General features: G+C 46.4%; 2 protein-coding genes across 4 annotated transcripts in view; one reads left to right on the plus strand and one right to left on the minus strand.

Annotated features, from left to right (window-relative positions):
• LOC135377648 (major facilitator superfamily domain-containing protein 10-like) overlaps positions 1-24449 on the minus strand; it is a 203582-nt gene that overhangs the window by 34564 nt on the left and 144569 nt on the right. The window lies entirely within an intron of this gene.
• Positions 12556-24449, plus strand: part of LOC135377647 (dual specificity calcium/calmodulin-dependent 3',5'-cyclic nucleotide phosphodiesterase 1A-like) — a 250537-nt gene continuing 238643 nt past the window's right edge. For both annotated transcript variants that reach the window (XM_064610224.1, XM_064610229.1), the window contains exon 1: positions 12556-13082. In XM_064610224.1, coding sequence (XP_064466294.1) covers positions 13001-13082 — 82 coding nt within the window. In that variant the 5' untranslated portion in view covers positions 12556-13000. The remainder of the gene's footprint in view (positions 13083-24449) is intronic.

A 24449-nucleotide genomic window follows, 5' to 3' on the forward strand; every position in this document is an offset into this window, starting at 1 on the left:
TAGGCGGGCAACGTCATTGACTATCGCAGGGGGATCGTGCGTCATGGGCCGACTTCACAGGCAACTGTGCCTACATTTGTCTTAAAGCGTAACTCGTAGTTTACCCAGCTATCCGTCCAGTAATGATAACGAAAATTGCTGGCTTTACATCACGAGACAACTATGACAGCACGGTCTGCATCTCAGCCCACGGCACCCCGTATTTAACGTCATTCGCGGAAGACGGTGTGTTTAAGCAACTTGTAACCCTGTCAAGTTGCTGGCGTCCCCGACCGGGATTGAACTCGCAACCTTAGGGTCAGTTGGTGGACACGCCAGAAACTGGTCTTTTGTTGCGGTGTTGTGCTACGTACACAATCATTTGCATTATATGTCATTGTGCAATATGTTGTGCATAATATAATAAGGTGACGCATGAAAGTCGCACGCACATGTGAAAAAATCAATCTTAACATTAACAAAGTCATCTACTGCATTAATATTATGCACGAAGGCGCACTATAATGAAAGGAACGAAGAACAACAACAACACGAGGAACCAAGAACAAGAACATTAGTAGTCCACGGGGCCTGTCGGTAAGCCGTCCTTCTGACGATGTGCGCTGTTTCGTGACATGACGTCAACACCAGAAAGTGCGCTAAAGAAAACACCATACGACGGAATGTGGGCCATGGACCAATAGGCCGGCGGAAGGTTGTGCTTCCAGCGCTCGTGTTCTGCCTCAGAACGGCACCGCATGTAAAAGAACATTCGCATCCATAGGCAAAAATAGCAGTTCATATAATTCTTCCAGGGCGAAAATAACATTTTCATGTTGTGATGGAATTAAAGAGAACAAGAAGGCACCTGTTCTGTTGGATGCGTCGGTTCTCGAAAGGGAATATAGCCTGCCAGTATGAAACCAGAACCCCCAGGCGTTCTCGCCTTCTTCCACAACACATTCCAAATTTACAAACGGCATCTATCTAAAGTCATACTATCTGTTACACGGATGCAACAACGTCTTCTGCTGTTAATCTCAGCTGGCTACACTCTTAAAAATGAACTTCACCGCATAGCACGCTCCTAGCCAACCATAATCTCGAATGATATCGTTATCTGCCCTGATTTGTTGAAAACGGTAGGCGTACGCCTTTTTTGTGACAATTATGAACAGCATAAGTGTCACAAAAAGGCGTACGCCTCCCGTTTTCAACAAATCAGGGCAGATAACGATATCATTCGAGATTATGGTTGGCTAGGACGTGCTATGCGGTGAAGTTCATTTTTAAGAGTGCACCGCTGAATAACAGCCAATGTCACTTCCCTTTCCGTGTCCCGACTCCGTGCATTCTTTTCACTCAAAACAATTTCCCAAGATTTCTATGACAGGCAAACACGTTAACAGAATAGTTTCATTCTGGAACCAAAAAGTGAACCGATCCCGTACATGCGTGGCGGGACGTCACCTGTTGACCGTACCGGGTTCACATCACCAGGTGCTCAAATCTCGTAAGGGGATCACAGCTAGCGTGTTCCAAGCAGGTATGATTCTGACAATACCTTGTGTGGCAACACACCCCACCCAATGAGATATCTCAGCCCGCAACGTGAAATGCAAGTGACGCTATATTAAATTACCGTCTTTGGACAATTTGTCGTCTGCATGGACTACTGCGAGCGTCAAAGGATCATTTCCGGCTTTGTCCTTTATCCCTCGCGGCATCACGTGCAACCGGCATCACGAGCCCGTGACAACACATTAGCTGAACAACTGCGGGGTTGGAACGTTAGCTCTGTATACCGTGACAATGCTCCGGTCAGACTGCCACAGAGAGGTCAACATCCAATCCCTACCCAGACACCAGTCAATACACACTCTTCGATTCCCCAGTAAGCTGTGGCGGATCGTCAATGACTGCAAGACGGGCGCTATAACATGGAGCAATGATGGCAAGTCGATAGTGATCGATTATACTAAATTCCAGTTGGACTACCTGACCAACCGACTGGGTATATTCAAGACGTGCAACATCAGTAGCTTTATTCGTCAGCTGAACCTGTACGGATTTCGAAAAGTGAGCCCTCACAACAGGATGGTGTTGAAGAGCCAGGATCCCGCAGATATCCATCTGTTCCGCAACGAGTCGTTTCTCAGAGATCGTCCAGACCTACTGCAAAACGTCACACGAAAGACCGGACCGCTGAGCATTCGTCAAGTACGCCGGCGTCCCGATCAGAAGAATAAACTGGCGCACGGTATGCACTCGCAGGGCAATTCCACAACGCAACGCTGGGTCAACAGCCACATAAACAACCACGTACGTAGCAAGGGTCGTACTTCACGCTCGGACGAAGCTTCCGACGACCCCTGGCTAGTGAACGGGATGAGCTGTACGGCGTGCATGGGAGATGCGGATAGATGCTACCAGGGCTGTTGTTCCGTCGAGGTGCCGGGGCTGGATATCCACCAGATCTTGGACCCAAGCAAATCCCCAAAACGTGTTTGCCTTACCTTAGAAGAAGACAACTATTCTCTCGAGAATTTTTTTGGACTGGAACCGTTCAATGGCGAACCTTTGGGAGACATCTACGACATTTTCGTGGAAGACGAGGCAGCGACAGACTTTCACAGCGACGAGTCATTCGTCGAAGATATGTCCAAAGCGAACTCTTCAGACGCGGCTGACACAGACGAGAAAGATCTGCTCAGCACAGCAATGCAGATAGCGGCCTGTTTTTCGGGACAATACGGCGGCAGTGTGGCCCACAACCCACGCGGAAGCTCGGAGCCGTCCGACTGGAATCAACTCGGCCTTCTGTCCGCCGACCTTGTTGATTATGAGGAGTTGTCCACCATGTCCGATGTTGTCGACATTCATGGATGCACTGAATCTGCGGGGGATCTCGGCAGCTCAGAATTTTCTACTATTGCTGGGAGCCCCATTGAGCAAGAACTTTATTCGGGTGTCTGTCCATCTGGGCTAAGCGCACAATTTTAGTTTGCGTCGTATTTGTTCCCCAATTTCAATGTTGAGTTAGCACACACCGAAGACCTGTTACCTAATGCGATGAGTCAGGGCTTTGTTTCCGATATATTTTTTCGTTTTGTTCGAGGGTTGGTAGCAATTTCGTTTGATGCATTCATTGTTCACACGTGACATCTTCGGATCGAATCTATCACGTCTTGTTTAATGATTTTACTGCGCTTCAGTTTGCGATGTTGAGTTTTCTGTTGTTGAATTGGTGTTTTTAATAAAGTTTCTGGATGGCTTGTTCTACTGGAGGCGTCGGGAGTATCGTAGCTACTTCACGAATCTGTAGCATGTAGAGGCAGGAAAAAAGTGCGCCGCGGGACCTAAGCCCAGTATAGGGAGATCGGAAGAACACTACCAAAACGATACGATACGATGGTCTTACTGCTGCTGGCTTAATGGCGGCTCGCTCGCAATTGTGAACACCTTCCGACCTATTAAAACTCGCCAGTGTCTGACACGAATCCCGTTCAGGGCAAATCAGCCTTCCTCAGTTTCTCCCCCTTTTTTGACAAATTGTCAGAAGCCACGAGTAAATGGAAATTCAGAAAAGTCAAAGCTGCGACATTGACTCTGTTGGTCGATACGAGGGTCGCCATGAAAATCAGCGCAGTCTATGTTTCACATCCATCCGTGTGAGTTCACCTCTTTTTCTTCAGTTGAGACAAATAAACTAAGCATAGAGGCATGTTGGCACACAGACAATATACCAGTCTCGTATGCGTTTTTTCTATGTATTTTTATTGGCGTTCTGACCTGCAGACCGCATTAATGCAGCTACCTGAACTAAAAAGAAATTCGCCGATACAAAGTATAGTAAATCGTACATGGCCTTCTCCGATATTCGAGACAACACTGCGGAGAAACCTCGCTGAGGAGCCTGATGTTAGCTGTCACAGGGACATAATTTCAGGTGGGACAGAAGAAAAAGGTTTTCTAAGGGCACGCAGCGAAGTAACACTTGTTGGATATGCATGGGGATGGGAAGGCCGTTGGAAATGATGCGTCGATTTCTTTAATACACCCAACCGCAGTGGAAATACAGATGAGCTCATAGTTTATGGGAATTCATTGCGTCACTTTTGACACACCATGATATATGGCGCTGCGACACCATGAATTCCTGATATATGGAGCTGCGCAAAATGTGCCATTTGGTGGGACTATCTTATGTACGAATACCAGCCAAAAGTTTTCCCCACTTCCATTAGCAGGTGTCTAAGGAGGGGCCTGCACGTCATACGACAGTCATAGCTAAGGAGCACGGAGAAGCGGAACTTCCGGGAGACAACTTTCTACGATGTGGTTTGTTCGTTCGTTCATCGTAAAAAAAAAGGAAAAGAATGAGCCAGAAGATGAACCATAAAGACAACAAATTAACATGTCATAGATAACTTTCTCAAGTGTGAAGCGACGACGAAGTGGCGGTAAGGAGATGAATAGCTAAGGGCCATTTCCTTTGTGGCTGAAGAAGAAGAAGAAGAAGAAGAATAGCACGTCCCCGAGTTTGGACAATAGACAACGGGACATCGTTCTTTGTTTCTGTCCCGTTGTCCATTGTAGCATTTGTTGTTGTTTTTTAACATCCGATGAGGTGCTATCTGGTTGGTTGTGTTGTCTGGTCTTAGGTGTTTTATGCATTTCTATTCCGTATCAATTGTAGCTTTCTGTTGGCTGTTATTCTTGACTGCCATCCAATGATGTGCTGTTTCAAATTTTAATTTTCCGTTGATCCTGGTCATAGCAGCTGCTTGTATTGTTAGGGCAAAGGGCCTTTCGAAAGCTAGAATTTAGTCTTTTGTTCTAGGCTCCACCCCTGTTGTTTGGAAATAAATACAAATATTCTCCAAACTTAGGGATACGCATCCCGCGCTAAGAAAATGGAGCCCACTTTCGTCGCTACACTCTAAGAAAAAAGGGTGTCAAAAGGTGGTAACTTCTATAGTTACCACCCAGGTCAACATATTGTCTGATAAAGGGTGTGGTGGTAAAAGCAATTATCATATATCCAAATTGCTACAAAAAGGCCCCCCCCCCCGCTCACCGAATCAGAAGCGGTAACCCTATCATTCGTGACAGAGAGAGAGGTAGCAGGTAGAACTTTGGAACGTTTTAGGCACAACATATGCGACAACTATTACCTCCTAAAAGGTGTAACTGCTCCACCCTTTTTTCTAAGAGTGTAGGATTGGCCATGACGGAAGTGCTGTTCAAAGGAGCATAAGGCGGCTACTTTTTGGCGGTACACTACCGTCTGCTTGCTAAAAATATTCTCCAGCTACTCGAGCGGCGGTTATAAGCAAAGCAGAGGGCGTCGAGCTTCATCACCACAATATGTTGGCACACATGGAAACAAAACAAGAGCCTTCCTCGAGACAATGAATGCAAGACTGATGACCTGCTTACGGTAAAAACCTTGTCTTCTGTGTTTTCACACAGTTCACGGGAAAATATATTCAAGCCCTGATGAATATGTAACAGCCTGCTTCAGGGCGTGTACTTGAGGATGACGTGTCGTGTATGTGGGACAGTACTTCGAACATGTGAAACATCCAGATTTCACATGTCCCCTAACTCACAGGTTTTTACTTAGTGAGTAGGAGCAGCCTTAGTGTACGCATTGTGGCGAGCGACTCTATTCTACACATAAACCTTATCGTCAGCGTCACTCCATTGAACCTTGTGAGTACTTTTCACCACTCACTCCACCCAGCCCTATTGCTTGTATAAAAGCGTATTTTTTAGGGAGATATTGGGTATTTAAATGTCTTATGAATTTATACCCGGTTTTTATTCCATCTTCAACTTTTACGTTCTACCCCGTGCAGTATAGTCGTTTAAAATACGTTCGTTTAACAAGTTACGTCACTTACATCATCATTTTGGCGCGCTCTTACCCCAGTTGCGCGCCAAAAAACTCGGCTCAAATAAATCATCGTCAACCAAAACTTTACCGATGTGATAACCGAGGGCTTACCCAACAGAGGGAGTGGCAGGAGAAGGTGTAGAGCGTGTTATTTAGGACCGAACATGATTCGAGTGCGAGGAAACACGGACGTGAACATCACCCGTCTCCTGTTCCCTTGTGTCCATGACGTACGAGAGCGGGAGTGGCATGTTTGACGTTGCAGACACCGCGAGTATCGAGAGTGAGGCTACTTACTTTGCTGTCACAGGTTAGTACACGAAACTCACGCAATGATAAGTGACGACGACGATGTTCCTCCGGAGTCACCGATTTCTTTGGAAAACTCAGCATGAAACTTTGAACAACCGGAGGAACCAACTGAACACACACCTACACGCATTCTAAAACGTGTGCTGCTTACTGTGTGACGCAAGATCCCCTTAAGAACTCATCCTGAGTACGGACTAAGAAGAGAACAGGGGCGACATAATTGCTTCATTTCTTTTTCCGACGGTGGCATACCTTGAGCTTGAGACGAGAAGACACACGAAGAAGTAGACAGGACGAGGTGTGTACTTCGTGTGTCCTCTCGTTCCCTCAAGCTCAAGGTATGCCACCGTCGTCGAACCTTCACCAGATCGCTTGCCTGCTCACCCTTATTTCATCTAATTTCTTTTGCAGGTTCCATCAGTTAGATTCAACTTGCCAACTACAAATTTCGGAAGAAGCACCATCAATCTTTCTGCAGGAAAAACATCGTCCTTGTTACGCATATCTACGGCCATGTATACGTGAGGTCCTCGTATTCCGCTGCCTCAATTAGTGGATAAGTACCGTGCTTCAATGGTGGGAAGAAAATTATGTTGATACCATCTCAGCTGGGAAAGATTGTTTGTTCGATTCTGCGTTAGGGCCGCGAAGCAACTGTGGCTATGGGCGGCGTACAGACGTGGACAGATGGAGAGAGGACGACAGAAGGCCGAGCATTCCATGAGCAAAACTGAAACAAGCTGCCATCATTCGAGTGTTTGTCTGTGCTCCTCTCGTGTGAGCGTCCGAGATCTTAGACAGGGCGGCATTAATGCAGCAATAATCACGTAAATTTAGCATTGGAGGTGGTACACCCTATAAAATGAACTTCACGCTCCTAGCCAACCATCTTCTCGAATGATATCGTTATCTGCCCTGATTTGTTGAAAACGTGAGGCGTACGCCATGTTTGTGACACTTATGCAGTTCATAATTGCCACAAAAAAGGCATACGCCTCCAGTTTTCAGCAAATCACGGCAGATAAAGATTCGTCATTGAAGAATCCGCTTAGCACGCATAGCATGCTCCAAGCCAACCATCACCTCGAATGATATCGTTACCTGCCGTGATTTGCTGAAAACGGGAGGCGTACGCCTTTTTTGTGACAATTATGAACTGCATAAGTGTCACAAAAACGACGTACGCCTCCCGTTTTCAACAAATCATGGCAGATAACGATATCATTCGAGAAGATGGTTGGCTAGGAGCGTGAAGTTCATTTTATAGAGTGTACCACCTCCAATGCTGAATATACGTGATTATTGCCGCATTAATACCGCCCCGTCTAAGATCTCGGACGCTCACACGGGATGAGCACAGACAAACGCTCGAATGATGGCAGCTTGTTTCAGCTTTACTCATGGAATGCTCGTATTCTGTCATTATGAAGACAATCTGATTCTAAGACGTCTGATGTCGGCTATCGAAAGGAAGCCGTGTTCTTCTCCTTGCGTTCCACCGACTTCGAGGTTGCGTGTTTGACGGCTGGCATGGTACAAATTATCCAAATTTAGCGTCTCCCGCGAAGGGCGCTAATCAGTGCGTGACGCGTACTGATATTTTATCGCTCCCTGAATAAACCTTTGGTGGTAGAAGGGAACAATTAGTCTACCGATCGACCGCTACGATAGCGTAAAACAATAGCAGATTCTCCAAGAGAGCTGAGCTTACGGTTCCTCTAATGAGACGTCGTATCTTCTGGTTCTCGTGATCGGGACTGCGTTTTTAGTGACGTCGTATCATTCGCAGTCCTTCCGACTATGGCAGCAAGTATTGCCCTTTACAATCCTTTGCCCGTCACGACACAGACAAACGTATCGCTTTGACCTTTAGATACTACCTTGACGAAAAAACGAACGTTCCTAACTCATTCATGTTTAAAAGCGCTAGAAACGAAGTAACATCTCCGATAAACTATGCAGAACTATAGGCAGAATAGTGCTGCTCCCATAAATTTTTATTTCATACGTTCTCCCAGCACGTATAACTGGAAATACACTTTGACTGTTACCGACGTTTCCCTGAGAGGCCTTCCCTGATAACCCTCCTCAAGCTCACTTCAGCTCGTTTTACAGCGATTTTGCTCCGTTATGCAACTTGTTTATTCCGCGGAAATAACCCTCACCAGCAAGATCAAAAAGAAATTTTAATTAATAGCTATTTTAAGATAAATATGCTTCCTTGTATGGCGCAGAGCGATGGAATACACAACAAAAATACTCGGGAGGAAGAAAAAAAAAATCTGAACAACACTAAGTCTTTGTGCCTACACTCTTAAAACAAGAACTACACCACGGAACACGCCAACCACCAGTTGCCAACCACGACAGAGAATGGTAGTGTGATCGCTTCTGATTTGAGAAGAGAGGGAGCGCGCGCATTTTTGTGACAATTACGATAAACACGAAGGTTTTCTTTTTTTATTATTTTGTGTAAGCGCCGCAAAGCAACTCAGGCTATGAGCGGCGTACAGATAGCGGACAGATGGAAAGAGGACAACAGGAAGGAGGGAGGGAGAGACAGGAGGGGTTAGTATGCGTCCTGGGCCGAACTCAGGGAGAACTGTGTGACATCCGTCTGGAAAGTCTGCCGAAAAACCCAGGGAAAACCTCGGCTAACGCAGCCGGTTGTAAGATTCGAACCAACCACCTCCGAGTCTATAGAGCACGACCTTGGAGCAACCACTAACGAGAGGATGCTTTTTGTCCCCTCGACCACGCAGCTGGTAAACACAAAGTGCTCCAAAAAGGCGATGGCCTTCCATTTTCAACAAATCAGGAGAGAAGTCAAACTGTAATTAAAGATATCATTACAGTTCAGGTTACAAAAAATTTGTGGTGCGCAATATAGGTCACAAAGAAGCACATCACCGTTGTACGAAGAGCCTCGAATACACAAACTGTATGGCAGGCAACAAAGGAAGTTTTATGTTCCGCACACATTTAATCAAATTCCCAAGGAATTACTACAGCTATCTTCTATAGACAAAGAACACATAAGTAGATTAAACAGCCTCTTCTGAAAACTCAGCAATACGTCATGCTGTAATGTTTTTACGTTCCTGTTATGTTGACTATGGGCACAGGTTAGTATACAACGAGATTAGGGATTATATTTGTAATGGCTGACTGACTGGTGTGGCCAACAAGCCTTTTGGGCTTAGGCTCCCTATGTTACAAACTGTATGCATCGCGCGACAAATAAACAAATGCTAAACATATTAGAAAGCACAATCTGCATGTGTGCTTGGCTGGGAGCGTGTTATGTGGTGAAGTGATCTTTTTGGAGTAACGGCGAAGACAACTTCACTACCACAACCTCTTTTTATAGAGCATACACTGGCGAAAAGATAAGCTCACCACAAGAAGCGCTCAAGATGCAGGGAATGATACCTTCGTTAACCCTAAATGGCGGACAGAGCGAAGTGTACAACTTGGCCATTGTCATAAGTGCAAAGTGTCCCAAAACGACGCACGCCTCACTTCCTCATCTCCGACAAATCAGGATATAATGGAATAAATAATTGATGGTTTACGTCGCGAGACAACTGAGATCATAAGCGACGTCACAGCGGTCGGTCTGTGGATTGCTTTTGCCCACCTGAGGGTTCTTTAACGTGCGATGAAAGCTCACTAGACGGCACCCCGTATTTAACGTCCATCGCGGAAGACTGCGTGTCTAAGCAACTTGTACCTTGCCACCAAGTTGCTGGCGTCCTCGGTCGGGTTCGAACCCGCGATCTCGGGATGAAAAGGCGAACACGCTACCGACTGAGCCACCGAGGCCGGTCAACAATTCAGGAGAGGGGAAGTATCATTTTGCATGATGGTTGACAACGAGCGTGTTATATCGTGAAGTTCTGTTTCTAGAAGGACAACCTCACCACATAACACGCTCAAGACCAACCTCTGCATGGAATAATACCGTTATCATTCCTAATTTGAGGAGACAGCGGGGGCGTACCCCTTTTTATGACCATTAGCACATAATCAAGCCCCCCCCCCCCCCACCCACCCCCCAAAAAAGAAAAAAAAAGGCATACGTCTCCCACCGTTCTAAAATGAATTGTGAGAGTAAAACGATATCATACTTAATGATTGAAATATGGCAGTAGTCGAAAAAGCCAGACAGCTGCGGGAATCGAATCATGCACCTCATTGTACATGTTCTTAGGCACCCTGAGGTTTGTGTTGTGTTCGTCTGTTTGTATGTTTTAAGCCTCAGCGCAGTTACTTTCCATCTTCCTTAATGATGTTTCGCTGAGAGCGAGCTCGTGTTTTTTTAAGTCTCGAAGATACTATGGGTTCAAGTAAGATGTTATAAACGTCAATATTAGGGATGTGCCAACCGAATCCTCGAATCCACGAATCCTAGGCAGGGGGTTCGAGATTCGCGAATCCGAATCCTAGTGCCCAAAACGGTGAATCGAATCTTTCGAATCCACCAACCACGTTTGTTCCTTTCTTTTTCAAATTTGCGCCTCCGGAGTCCGCCGAAATCCTCATTGACCGACGGGTGTTTTCTTGTTTCTTTGTTTACATTGCTCTGGACTGAAAGAGTTCGGGCAGGAACTGTTACATTACATGTTGAAAAGTAGTATGGTTTTGCTTTTGATTGTTGCTTTAGCTTTATGGAAATAATTCAGACTCGAGAATTTATGGATTTCTTGTAGTCGACAAACAATATGTTAAATAAATGAACTATGTGGGTATATTTCCTCCCGAAACTGAACTATTATGTTTCTTTTTTCTTTTTTTCATTAAACAAATGTATCATATTCTGCTTCAAAACACTTTTCGGTAGAACTTTTTTTTCTTCTTAGCTTTCTAAGCTGTTTTTAAGGAAAGGATTCGAAAGATTCGAGATTTGTAAGATTCGTGGATTCGCGAAATTCTAGATTCGTCCCATCTCTAGTCAATATATATTTTCGAAAAGAACAGACCTATTATAAATGGAGCTCAAAACAGTGCTGCCGTTCGTTTCGTCAGGAGTGCCGGTGTCAACACTGCGGTTTCCAGAGAAAATTACATATTGGGTATGCTTCCCCACATAAAAAGTGTTAGTGCGGTGGAGCACGCTCTACAGGCGAGTGCCTCGGCTGTGCGGGTTACGTAATGCGATACCTCCTGGATTGAATAAGCACACGGTATCTCAGTTTATAATGTGCGTCTATAAATAACCTTTTTCAATTGCGTTGCAGAATGGAGCGAGCGACTTTGTGAAAACTAATTATCTGTACCGATTGACATTAAAACCTCTTTTATTAGAAAATTCGCGTTCATGTTGTGAGTTAAGCGCATTAGACGAACAAAGTAGGATGAGGCAAGCTAGCTGGTGTATACGCAAAAACGGCATCGTTTCCTTGAGTTTGAGGAAATAAAATGAAAGGGAAATACAATGAAATGATACCCTTTCTAAGCACATTGTTATGGTTGAAGAGCGTTTCGAAGCTCTGTGTATTGCTTTGTGAATGTGAAGAATAGCGCGCGACGTGCAAACACAAAAACGTCACAAAAGTAGTGAGATTACGCAACCTGGGGATTGCGTTACGTTTGATGAAGCCATGGGCTCCTACACAACTGCCGCCGCCACAATGAAGGGAGGGTACTCGACATACTGAAAGCATTCTACCCGGTATATTTAGTGCAACGTTGTAGAAATGAGTGCAACACGAAGTACTGCGGGGGACACGGTTAGCTAAAATCGCCTGTCAGTACTTCGCCGTCCCATACTACCTCTGTTGTGCTTGAAACTCCTGTGCGAGTATTGTACTTGAAGGTCAACCATGTAGTGCACGTGTTTCTTACTCAAAAGAAATAGTCTTGCAACACGTGGAGATTTGAGATGAGATAAACCACGGGGTGCTGATTTTAGACAGCCGTGTCCCCCCTACAGTACATATCTGAAATGTTTCCTCGTGCAGAGCATTCAGATTGCACATTCATAACGTACTAAATAAATTTGTACTATGATATTAAAATTGAGGTTCAAATTAGACTTACACTCTAAGTGCAAGCATTGCTTAACGAAAGGAACACCTGAAGAGGGAGCCCTTCAAACTAGCATGCTGGTAAACGTGGGCCCTGCGAACGTGAAACGTCTCAAGAGCAGCGGGCGGTTCTGGCTGGGCGTGTGAACGGAGTGTGACGTCAAAGAGTGAGCTTGCAAGGGCTGGGGGTGGGCGCCGCCTTGGACTCGCCCTTATCGATCGCACCTGTTCCCTCTCTCCCCCCCCTGACGCAGCAACAGTTGGTCGCGGCCGCCTCGACCGCGGCGCCCCAACACCTTCGCAGTTTTCGCGATATGCAAAGACTCCATGACTCGCCACTAGAGATCGCTGCGTGAGCATCTCGCAAACGCGCGAGAATTGGCATGCAACAACTTGGACCCCGGGGAACGCGCGCTTCTCCAGGCTCACTCGCGCTTCCAATACCAACATAAGGAGACGAACGTCGAGTGCTACCAACCTGCAGAGCCTGTGTCGTGCAACTCATTGCGCGGCGATGCGGCGCGTTTGACACGTGACAGTCGATGGCGCAGAGGTCCTCGTTTGAGCTGCTCGTGCGGAGGATCCCGTGCTTTACGACTTTGGGCTCGCGTCTTGACAGCACAGCTGGCGGTCGCTGTGAGCGACGCCGTACAGCCGGGCTACAGTTGGCCGTGAGCGTTGGCTAGGAAAATACTCAGTAAAGGCACCCCTGCAACTGTCTACACGGCGTCTTTTGCCACTGAACTGCGACTTATGACCCTTTGACTAAACATTTGACATGTCCCTCAGAAAAGACCCTCGACACTTCAAGAAATGCAAGAGCGCTACATTTCAAGTGGACGGCCTCTCTTACACCATCGGTAAGTACTACTCGAGTCAAATGATTCAAACCTCCACATGTCGTGACGCAGCTCCGATATTCAACGGAGCTGGCATTTTCTGTGGCAATTCATTTCTTAACTACCGGGGTGGGAAACATATTTGCTTCCCGTTGCAGTTACATAACTGCTAATCAAGAATGCTCTCGTCGCTAGCGGTAATTGAGCACATTGCATGCGGTGAACAGTATTCTTGTATGATAATAAGGGTTTGGCTGCGCGCTATATCACATTTATCAGCGTCGTGTTCATCGTGTTTCGCTTCCATCACTAGGTAACATTTCAGCGAGTGCTGGCGCTCCGCGTCTGGGGGGTCATTAGAGGTCTATCCTCCTGACGACCCCCATGACGTTCAGCCTGCTGCGCTTGAATCTACGCGTACAATGCGTTGTCACGCACCTTACGGCGCATTTGACGTGTTTAAATGTGGACGGGACATTATGTTACAATGAGATCAGTGCTTGGGCGCAACTGGAAGACAGTACGAGCCATAACGTCTCGTTGGTACAAATATCCTTTGTATTGTAGTGTGGAAAACGACGTGATCACTTGCAGGTGCCAACCATCCGCTTAACTACGAAGAACACTGTTACCTTGCGCGACTGATAGAAAACAATTTAAAAGTATTAAAGTTTTCCGATATTGTTGAGAACGCATAGCTTCGCATGTCTGCATGATTTCTATACTTCACGAAGCAGCGGGGTTCCACACAATTATCGCGGAAAATAGAACGACACGGAAACTTGTTTATAACGTTTGTGCGTTAAAACTTTTTTAATTATGTTTCACTTTGCTAGCGTTCACGACATTTTACTATTGCTACGCAAAATGATCGACAATCGTGCATGATGCTTAACGGGACACTAAAGTGCAGAAATTTCTCCTCGCGTTATGAACGATAATGTTACCTAGACGACGACACCAAAGGAACGGGATTCATCGGTTGCGACGTTCTCTTCTGCTCGAGCAGCCCGACAATGCGGAGAGACCTCGCGATTGTTCTCCTCAAACGATCTCGCGCGATGATTGGACAAAACGTTTTTGCGGAAACCAACGAGAGCGCACTCCGCATTGTCGGCCTTCTTGAGAAGGAGAAAGAGGGAGAGGGAAAGCATAAATTGCAGGTTCTTTGGCTCATAAGTCACGAATGACGGAACGGATGAATCCCATCCCTTTTGTATTGTTGTCAAGGTAACGCCATCTTTCGTTCGGCGAGGAGGAATCTTTGCTCTTTAGTGTCCCTTTAACGAATGTTGGAACTTTTTATTACACTCGTACATTTTTAACTCTCAGTTCAATATCTGTACCCGCGCTAAGGAAGCCGACACGAATATTTCATATGCAAGGGTGGAACCGGTAGAGGAGAAATCTGCAATGCAAAGCACCCTGAATCAGTACGCCGTCCTCGTTGTCGACCTGTTGCACGCAGGACTTTGTTTGAGCGACTGACGAATGAAAGGCGGTGCATCCTGTTAGGACACGTTTTAATTCGGCTTCGACAAGTAGCATTAACGTCAAATGACACTAAACCCCAACGTCCGACTTAACTAAAAGCCTGTTAATAATCTCATTTCGCATTTTGAGAGTAGTCGTATTTGATTTTTTGAATAGCGGAATGATGTAAGCTTCTTTTTCTTCTGAAAGAGTGTGGAAGATCGTGGTACTTGTCCTACCTTTACGATCCTCTTAACTTGGATCGCTTACTGTCTGATGTACTTAACTCCTTAAAAGAGATGCCTCTGTGAAGGGCGTAACACTTCTGTGTTAATGTAGATGCTACACTTCTTCGAGAAGAACTGCACCGCCTTTTTCAGAACTGATAATCAATTCATTTTAAGGAATCAGGAAAAATGAAGATATAAAGTATGGAGCACCTAAAAAAAGTTTAATTACAAGATTTCGCGCAGGGTATGGATGTGGATGAAATGGATATGAACCTACTCAACAGAGTTTCACTTGTGAGTTTCATATTTTGTTGCGAGCAGTTTCTTTCTTTGTCCTCGTAACACTATACTCTTAATAAAAATAAACACGATTAAATAAAATAAAAAAGAAGAAGTATAACAGCCAATTCAGTAGGTTCAAGTATTTTCGAGCACGGTGAACATTGATGAGCGCTGCAGCTGTAACACGCTGCAGCGTGAAAACGTGCGGTGCACAAAACAGTTATTTGTTCGAAAATAATGATGCTAGTTTCTCCTTACGTATGAACAGCTTGAACACGGGCGCCGCAGCGGATGCATATGTGGAAATATTTCTTGCCATGTAATTAAACTGCTCGTGGTCTCGAAACACGGAGCCGCACCAACATCACTTTTTGCTTCTATGGTGGCCCCCAACAACATAGTCTGACAAGGGATCCTCGACCGCGAGATTAGTATTCGCGTGACATGGAACTAATGCCATCCAAGCTGGCAATTATAAACGTGATCGGAGCTCTTCACGGCAGGGTTTGCTTCAAGCCGACGTACGGTAATGAGCACCGTGTTGAAAGCGATAAAACCTCCACTGCCGGGAACATGCATGATGGAGGTAAAACAGAGGTTTCTCGGTGCAGCATCAATGAGCCAACATGACTGTGCCGTCTCCTTTGTGTTCTTGTGCTTAGAAACGGGAGTTGTACCGCTTTTATACCCGTGACACACGGGCAGGCTAGAACACCTTTGAAGTAGGGGTCCTTTACAGCTTTGAAGGACCCCTTAGGGAAAGAGCTTCGCGCCGCTAACACACGACAATGGCGATCTCGCATTAGTGTATCTCTTAGCGCCCTCCGGAGTTGCTGAATGCCTCGGCGATACGGGCGCAGACTTCACCATTGTGTTTGTGTCCGTGCAGGTCACCTAAAATGTCTTACCATAACTTTATTACAGCCCATGTATCCCTTTCTTGCCACTGTAGACGCGGCTTTGTGGGCTCGATTATTTGGGAGCGAGATTATTGAATTATTATCACTCAAAAAGATATGGTAAGGCCCCTGTAGGTTTGGAAAACTATTTTAACCACTGATAAAAATGTTGAAGATAGGCATTTTTGTGCTAAATAATCGGGATCTGCTAATTATCGGCGGATGCTGCTATCGAGGCTACGCCTTTTCGGTCGGAAAGGAGATAGTCGATCTCCTTTTTCGAAAAGGCCCGTTATCTAAAAGGAGAATCTCCGTTATCGTGTGTCAATGGGCACAAACGCCGTTCCGGTAGGTGTCCTCCTCTGGAAAGGCATTTAGAGTACCCCTGTGTGACGGGTATTAGTCGCTAACACGAAGAACACTTTCGAACAAGCGGTGTACAAAACGGGGAGGGTAATGCAAAATTGGCTCGCCGTTGTTGGTCACAGGTCAGTGGGCACCGTCACGACTATAGCCGGAAAGGGATGAAGGAACTTCACCGCATGGGGCGCTCTTAGCCACCAATCATCGCCAATGACAGGTGACTTCTTCACCGCATGCCACCAATCATCGCCAATGACACGTGACTTCTTGAAAAGGGGTAGGCGTACGCCTTTTTGCAGTTGCAGGCGTACGCACTCATGCAGTTATGCAAACTGTCACAAAAAGGCGTACGCCCCGCGGTTTCCACAGACCAGTGATAACGGTATCACTCTGGCCAATGATTGGCCTTCAGCGTGTTATGTTGTGGTGAATGATATACAGTTGTCGCTTCTGATTTGAGAAGACAGCTGAGCGCACGCCTTTCTGTGTCAATCACCAAAAATTCCAAACAGCCACAAAAAGGCGTACGCCCCTATTTCAATGCATCACGAAAGAGAACGGTGTCATTCTGAATGGAGGTTCGTTCTGTTTGTAGAGTGTGGCTATACACTTCACCATGCAACACGCTCGAGGTCAACTATACTGCATAGAATCACACCGTTATGAATTCTGGTTCGAGGAGAGAGCGGGGCGTACGCCTTTCAGTGCCATTTACAAAAATGTAAAGCGCACGGGAAGTCGTACGGCTCGCACTTTCAACAGACCGCACTGCTAAAACGGAACTTCACCGCATAACAGGCTCCGTGCCAACCACTGCGCCGAATGATAGTATTCTGATTTGAGGAGAGAGTGGGGCATACACCCCTTTTTGACAATTAACGAAACTGCGCAAGAAAAAGGTGTGCAACTCTCGTTTTGAACAAATCAAGTAAGAGAACGTATCACACGTAACACTATCACGAATGATGGTTGTTCGTGAGCGTGTAATACGATGAAATTCTCTTTTTAAAGTGTTCTCGTTATCGGTCGCACGGTTCTCGTGATGATCAAATTCAGACCGCCCAAATTAGACGTAACGACGAGGATTACGTAGACGTCTTTCCGATAGGCAACATCTATAACAAAAACTTTGCGTGCAGCCTCGATTGATTATGTAAGCGAAAGCGGAGAAAGGTAATTAGATTAAACCACCTTCCTAAGTTGCACCGGTATACAGATTCACGCAACGTGGGCATGATTCCTCAAAATTTGCGATAAAAATCGTTTGCACGAAGGCAAAGGGTATGAAGCGTGCTATTTAAAGCTCCGTGTTCCGTCTCGCAGGGGAGTTATTGTTTTCCTTATCGTTATGCATACAGGTGAACCGAGGTGATGCTCACAAAGGCATTATTTTGTTCTAGACTAAACAAGTATGTGCTTGCTGTTCTCCGGTGCCTCCGTGAGATGACATCATAGTGCATACGGCACATAATTCAAGTTCCGCTATTGCAGAACATGACACGGCAGCTGCGTTCATTAGACACGAGCGCTCGAAATGGTACAGTGAACTGACACCGCTCGAAGGAACCTCTTCAATGTGGAGCGGTTATATTTTGGATCAGATGATAGATAAACCCAAGTTCAATTACCTGCCGGTGTGTCTTTATTTATGCCCTAGGGGTGACACACATAACGCCTCATTATGGTGATGTACTTAATGACGCAGTAGCTAAAAGATACAGCGCTTATACTTTCTGTGGGATGGATGGATGGATATTTACAGAGAAGTATGGAGATGGTATAGTTTCACAAATGGGGATACATCACCCGATAGATAACCATGTACCAGCTCGCGTCGCATAGTGGTTCGGATGATCGCCTTCGCCAAGTCTGGGAGATGAAAATCCCGGCACCGGCTGTGATGTCTGTGATGCTTTGCCTGGGTTTTTCCGGCACACCTTCCAGGCGAATGTCGGCACAGTTCCCCCTGAAGTCGGCCCAGGATGCATACTAACCCCCCCCCCCCCCACTCCTTCCTGCTGTCCTGTCTGTACGCCACTCATAGCAACAGTTGCTTAGAAGCGTTCTCTCTCTTCTATTTGTGGAAAATAGGAAATGTATGCCTTTTTTTATCACTTGAATATATGTATACGTTAATTGATACAAAAAGGCGTACACTTCATATTTCCAACCAGTGGCGTCACTAGGGTATGCGTCACCCGGTGCGGGAGCTCCGCCCCCCCTCCCCCGCAATAATGTATCCCTTTCCATCCGATACACGGTACGATACACGATAAATAACAGTATCATATCGTACGCAGAAAAAAATCACATGCTCGCCGAGGGCTTCTTATGTTGTTTTTAGCGTCACCTCGCTACAGAAAAAGAGAGGAGGCGGCGGTACTGGTGCAGCACGTCACCCCCTTCTGTCGCATCACCCGGTGCGGACCGCACCCCCCACACACCCCTAGTGACGCCACTGTTTCCAACAGACAAGAAAAGAGGACGATACCATTTCCAATGACGGTTGGTTCTTAGCGTGTTATGCGATGGGGTTCCGTTCTTCGAGAGTGTAGGGCTCGGTCAAGCAGCGAAGTTACGGGGGTCGGCGTGGTCCGTACACTGTTTGAACATAGCTTCACCACATAAAAAACAAGAGGAGGCGTCTCCTCCTCGTCCCATTTTTAACGAATCAGGAGACAGTACGACACCATTCGGAATTGTGGTTGGCCATAAGAGCGTGTTATGTGGTGTAATGTCAAAATAGACTTGCCGTTGTTGGCCACACGCGTGTGGACATGGGCACGACAATATCAAAAAGAAAAAAAAAAGAACGAAGGGGGAGAAAAGGGTGAAGGGGTGAAGCTGAAGTATGTAGAGGATGAACGAAACCGATGAGACCGAAGTGTCACTGTGGATGGGAGGTATATGCCAGCGGGGTCTTTGCGCAAAGGCCCGTTTCTATTGGAGAAAACGCACGAGGTTACAAGGTTTTGTAGATCGTTCTGCATAACAACCTCCGGGGTATAGTAGGATGTTTGCCAGTGTGCCAGTCCTGGAGTGTGCAAGGTAGGTTTCTCGAATGTGTGTTGTATGCGCGCCATTCTTTGAAGATATGTTCGATGTTTTCAGGTTGATGACAGTGACCGCAGCTGGTATCATCCCTATAGAGCCGGTCTTGCATATTTGCGAGTTGGTGAACGCAGACCCTGTGCGTAACCTATGGAGCATGGTTTGTATGGCCCGGGGGAGGCCTTTGATGGGAAGAAAGGGTCGGTGATTTTGCATGATGTCCCGTACGCCATAGCTGGGCGTCCTCACTCATGAGGACCCTCATGAAGACGCCTCACTCTCACCTCACGACGATGAGATGAGGGTGAGTGAGGCTGGACCACGCTGAATGTTCCTCACGAGGACAGTCGTGAGGCATTGTCCCTCATGAGGCTCATCGTGAGGGCCTTCATGAGGCCAGTCGTCGTGAGGCCATAAATACGTGAGCGTACAACGTATTCCGTGAGGAGCCTCACGGATGAGGCCGTGAGGCCCTTCGTGAGGAACCTCACGGATGAAACCGTGAGGCCTTTCGTGAGGGACCTCACGGATGAGACCATGAAGCCTTTCGTGAGGGACCTCACGAATGAGGCCATAAGGCCTTTCGTGAGGGGCCTCACGGATGAGGTGATGGGTTCAGGCTCCTCTTTGCTGATGCCAAACACTAACGTTAAACCTCACTGTGACAGTAACAACTGTTACCAAATTTATCCAAGCACAGCACTAAACCCTATAAACAGTTTAATGCCGCGCAGTATCATTAGTACCAACTACCGACACAGTAGTTCAACGCCGACGTGTCATGTGTACATGACGGAAAGTTCTTTTGAGGCTCATGTGCCTCCTAGTGACTTGAAGACACGTCAGGAAATGAGGGTATTCACGAGGCGAGGGCTCGCGATGATGAGGGGTCGTGAGGCCATGAGGGTCCTAATGAGGTGAGGACATGAGGGCCCTGATGAGGTGAGGACACGTGAGGATGAGGACCCTCATGAGGTGAAGGCATGTGAGGATGAGGATGGTGAGGCCTCTCGGGATTCCGATGCCCTGAGGTGAGGTTTGTGAGGGCAAAATTTAAAATGGAATGTGAGGGAGAGGGCGACTGAGATTTAGTAACTGGTGAGGAAATTTGGTGAGGGTGAGTGAGGCCAATAAAGTCTGTGCTTCGTGAGGTGAGGATGAGTGAGGCCGCAGGAAAATGCCCATCTATGCCCGTACCTCAGGGTGACGCATTTCAACTAGCTGTTTAACGTCGGCGTCGTTTGGAACTGGCAAGGAAGGGCTGCGACTGTGATGTTCTGAGGATGCTAACTGGCCCGCTCTTTCGTTGCCTCTGATGCCGACAGAACTAAAAACAGAACTTCACAACATAGCACGCTGTGCGCCAACCATTGCCACGAATAATCGCGTCTGATTTGAAGAGAGATGGGGGCGTACGATCCCCTCTCTGAGTTGGGTTGAGTTGAGTTGACAAGAAAGTTGAGTCGAATCAGAAGCAATCATTCCTGGTAAAGGTTTGCGCACAGCGTGCTATGCGGTCAAGTTCTGCTTTTGGAGTGCACTGCATCACATATGGCATTTTTATTCTAAAAAAATACTTCTACAAGGTTCTTGTTTTGCTCGTTTTGCATGCATTTGCTATTTACGCCGCACTACCTGAAAATGAGCGTGGTGTGTACCATTCAAACAGAACTTCACCACATAGCACGCTCCTATAGCCAACCACCATTCCGAATGATATTCTGTGTCCTGATTCGTTCAAAACAGGGGGAGGAGCCTATCTGGGACATGCATAATATCTCCCAGATAGGCACCTCCTCCCATTTCAAACAAATCATGGACACAGAATGATATCATTCGGAATGATGGTTGGCTATAGGAGCGTGCTATGTGGTGAAGCCCTGTTTTAACAGTGTGTGGTGAAGTCCTCTTTGTAGAGTGTGTGAAGACAGCAACGTGGAATGCTGAAAGTAGTTTCGTTCACAGCGATTTCGGATCCAATGACAACAACTATTACACTCTAAAGACAGAACGGAACACCGCATAAAACGCTTCTAGTCAACCACCATTCAGGGAGTGGAAGGCGTTTTCGTGACACTTCGAACGTGTTGATGGCCACAAAAGTGCGTGTGTCCCACTCTGTCGTCAGATCAGAAGTGACAATGGTATTATTCCGTGCTCAAGTTGGCACTGGAGAATATTATGTGGTGAAGTCCTATTTGTTGAGCGTACCGGTGGCGTACAAATCCCGACAAAAGTTTACGGAACACTAGAGCGACGTATTTCTTGATCGGAGCGACACCCTAGCAGCGAACGGGAGTGGACACACTTACTGAGAGGTGCATGGAGTACCCTGTCACCTGTTTGTATGTCTATCCGCTCATGTTTGCAGCAACAGTATCGCTCCAATGACTATATACATCACTCCGGTGTTCCGTGAACTTTTGTCGGAACCTGTACACTCTTAGAAATGAACTTCACCGCATAGCACGCTCCTAGCCAACCATCATCTCGAACACACACATATAAGTGGGATGATGATGTGGTGGGTCACTCTCCGCCGTTATGGCGGTACACTGCCCCATTGCGCTTGTGGAAGGGATGAGAAAGTGATGATGATGTTGGCTGAGTTCCTCTCCAGCACTGGACTAATGGACGAACTCTAATAGGACACCTTTCCATCATCATCTTGAACGATATCGCTGTCTGGCCTGATTTGCTGAAAAGGAGGTATACGCCTCTTTTGTGACAACTATGAACAGCATAAGTGTCACAAAAAAGGCGTACGCCTCCCGTTTTCAACAAATCAGGGCAGATAACGATATCATTCGAGATGATGGTTGGTAGGAGCGTGCTATGCGGTGAAGTTCATTTATAAGAGTGTAGTCAGAGGGGGGGTTCGGTGGTTCAACCCCTCGAAATCGTACCTTTTGTAGTGCATTTGGTAGAGGGAAACGATGGGGAATCCTCCGTTCCCATACAAAGTCCTCAAAGAACCCCTTCCGAAATATTTTACGCCACTGGAGCGCACGTTAGCAACCATCGTCCTGCGCAATACCAAAGGAATGGACTACGAAAGGACGGGAATATTTAAAGGTGGAATTATGCCGTAACTCGGTGGGGAGGAAGAGGAAGATGAAAACGAGCAGAGCCCTAGCGTCCGGTAGGGGAATTACAAGTTTGGAATATCTATACATTTGAAAGTTGTTTGGACGGTTTACTATGGTAAACCATGACAGTAAGTGCAGTAAGTGCTGTAATTGCTCAAGTATAATTTATTGTGTTACTATTCCGAAACCGGACACGACGTATTTTTCTCGACTTCTTCAGTTTTTGTCTCAGGAACGGCGACATCTGTAGTGGTCGCTCGTTGGAACATGATACTGCTGCACTTGGCGCTGTATAGAGCACAGTGATTAGTTGATGTGCTATCACAACCACCGTTACGTACTAAATGGCAAGTAAACATTGCTCCGGTCAATTTAAGTTTTTAATTTTTTCTTTCTCTCTACATCTGTCTAGGTTAAGTCACGTGTAGCGCACACATTTTCGAAGAACTTCGTCATAAAGCAGGGCGCAGACTTACAAAGATAAAATTCTCTGGTTAGTGTCTTTCGGCCTTCAGGTAGTCCTACGAATTATTTGAACTACAGAATCGTAATACTTTATTAGCAGGAACACAGAGAAGCAACCTTCCTAAATTGCCGCTTCACCCCCACCCTTGGGGGGAAAGCGACCAGCTGATGGGGTAATGCGTCGTTTAGCTATAGGACGGACCTTCGACGTACAAATTCGCGCTTTCACTTCCTGCTGCAGTTCGCAAACATATCCCCGTACATTGTGCAGGATTCGTGAAGGACACAGGCCCAAACGTTCTGCAGTCTCATGAGCCATTGTACAGACAGAGCCCCTTATTAGTGAAAGCCCTTATTTCAGTGACTGAATGTGCCGAACAAGGAACACTTCGTTCTCGGGTCCAATGTCACCTGTAGATGCCTGTCTTTCAGTTTCACAATATTTCGCAGTGACAGAGCTCGTCAAGCAAAATAAGTAACGGCTGTGATCTGTCCACTCAGGGCAGTAACCAGCAGTAACCAGCTTCAGTCCATCCCTCACTGGTTAGTGTCACGTGTACCTTGATTCTAAGTAAGGCGTATAGGTGAGGGCAAAGGTGGGGTAAATAGATGTGGAAACCTTTCCGCCAATATTCCTCCCAACACGCCTGACTTGCCTGTTTTGAGCTTCCGATGAAGGGTTTGTGATGCAATACTGAACTGTCCAGCGGCAGCATGAATGGAGCTGCAATCCCGAACAAATTTCACGGCTGCTACCGGCTGTTTGGCACCCCAGCTGCAAATTGACGCCTAGGAATAAGTTCGAGTCATACATTTACCTGAAATGAGAAAATACCTCTCCAATATCTATCTAGAAGGTTAACAACACCAGGGGGCGAATTCCCACAGCGTCTTACGGCCAGTTGACTCCGTATCTGGTTCGAGCACTTATGCCCCTATAGCTCCGCAGCCACATTTGAGGAACGGCACACGGATGTACAAAGGTCGTTTCACGGTCTACATTCGCAATGAATGAAACACCTGAAAAAATATCTCCCAAGCAGGACACTTGAAGCAGATCTCGTGCAAATTCCATGCTCTAGAAACCAGCCGCTTTTACCTAACACGCGTCTTTGCGCGGTCTCCAACGCGCTGCAACACACTGCCGCCGCGTGCCATATTCCCCCCCGACTTACTTACCCAATCTATATATCGGTCCATCTAATTACGGCACGTAATATGCTTTGCTGTAACACTGTACAATTAAGTTAATTAACAAAAGTCGTTGCAATTCAACACAATAGTGGCGTTCCAATCGGACTTGAAATCCAAGAAATAACGCGTTTCTCTCTCTTTTTTTTTTTTTTGTAAAGGACCGTTAAATCTGGAGAATACTGCAGCTCTCATGTGAAAATTTAAAAAACAAAATAAAATGAAAAAGATAATAATGTCATGGACGCGATGCCGTGTCGTCACTGGACTCTAATATCAGTCACGCAAGTGTACCGGGACTAGTGCTGTAGCCGAGCACCGTACGGTATCCATACTTTGGAATTG

Source organism: Ornithodoros turicata, chromosome 1, assembly GCF_037126465.1.
Source record: "Ornithodoros turicata isolate Travis chromosome 1, ASM3712646v1, whole genome shotgun sequence".
Lineage (NCBI taxonomy): Eukaryota > Metazoa > Arthropoda > Arachnida > Ixodida > Argasidae > Ornithodoros > Ornithodoros turicata.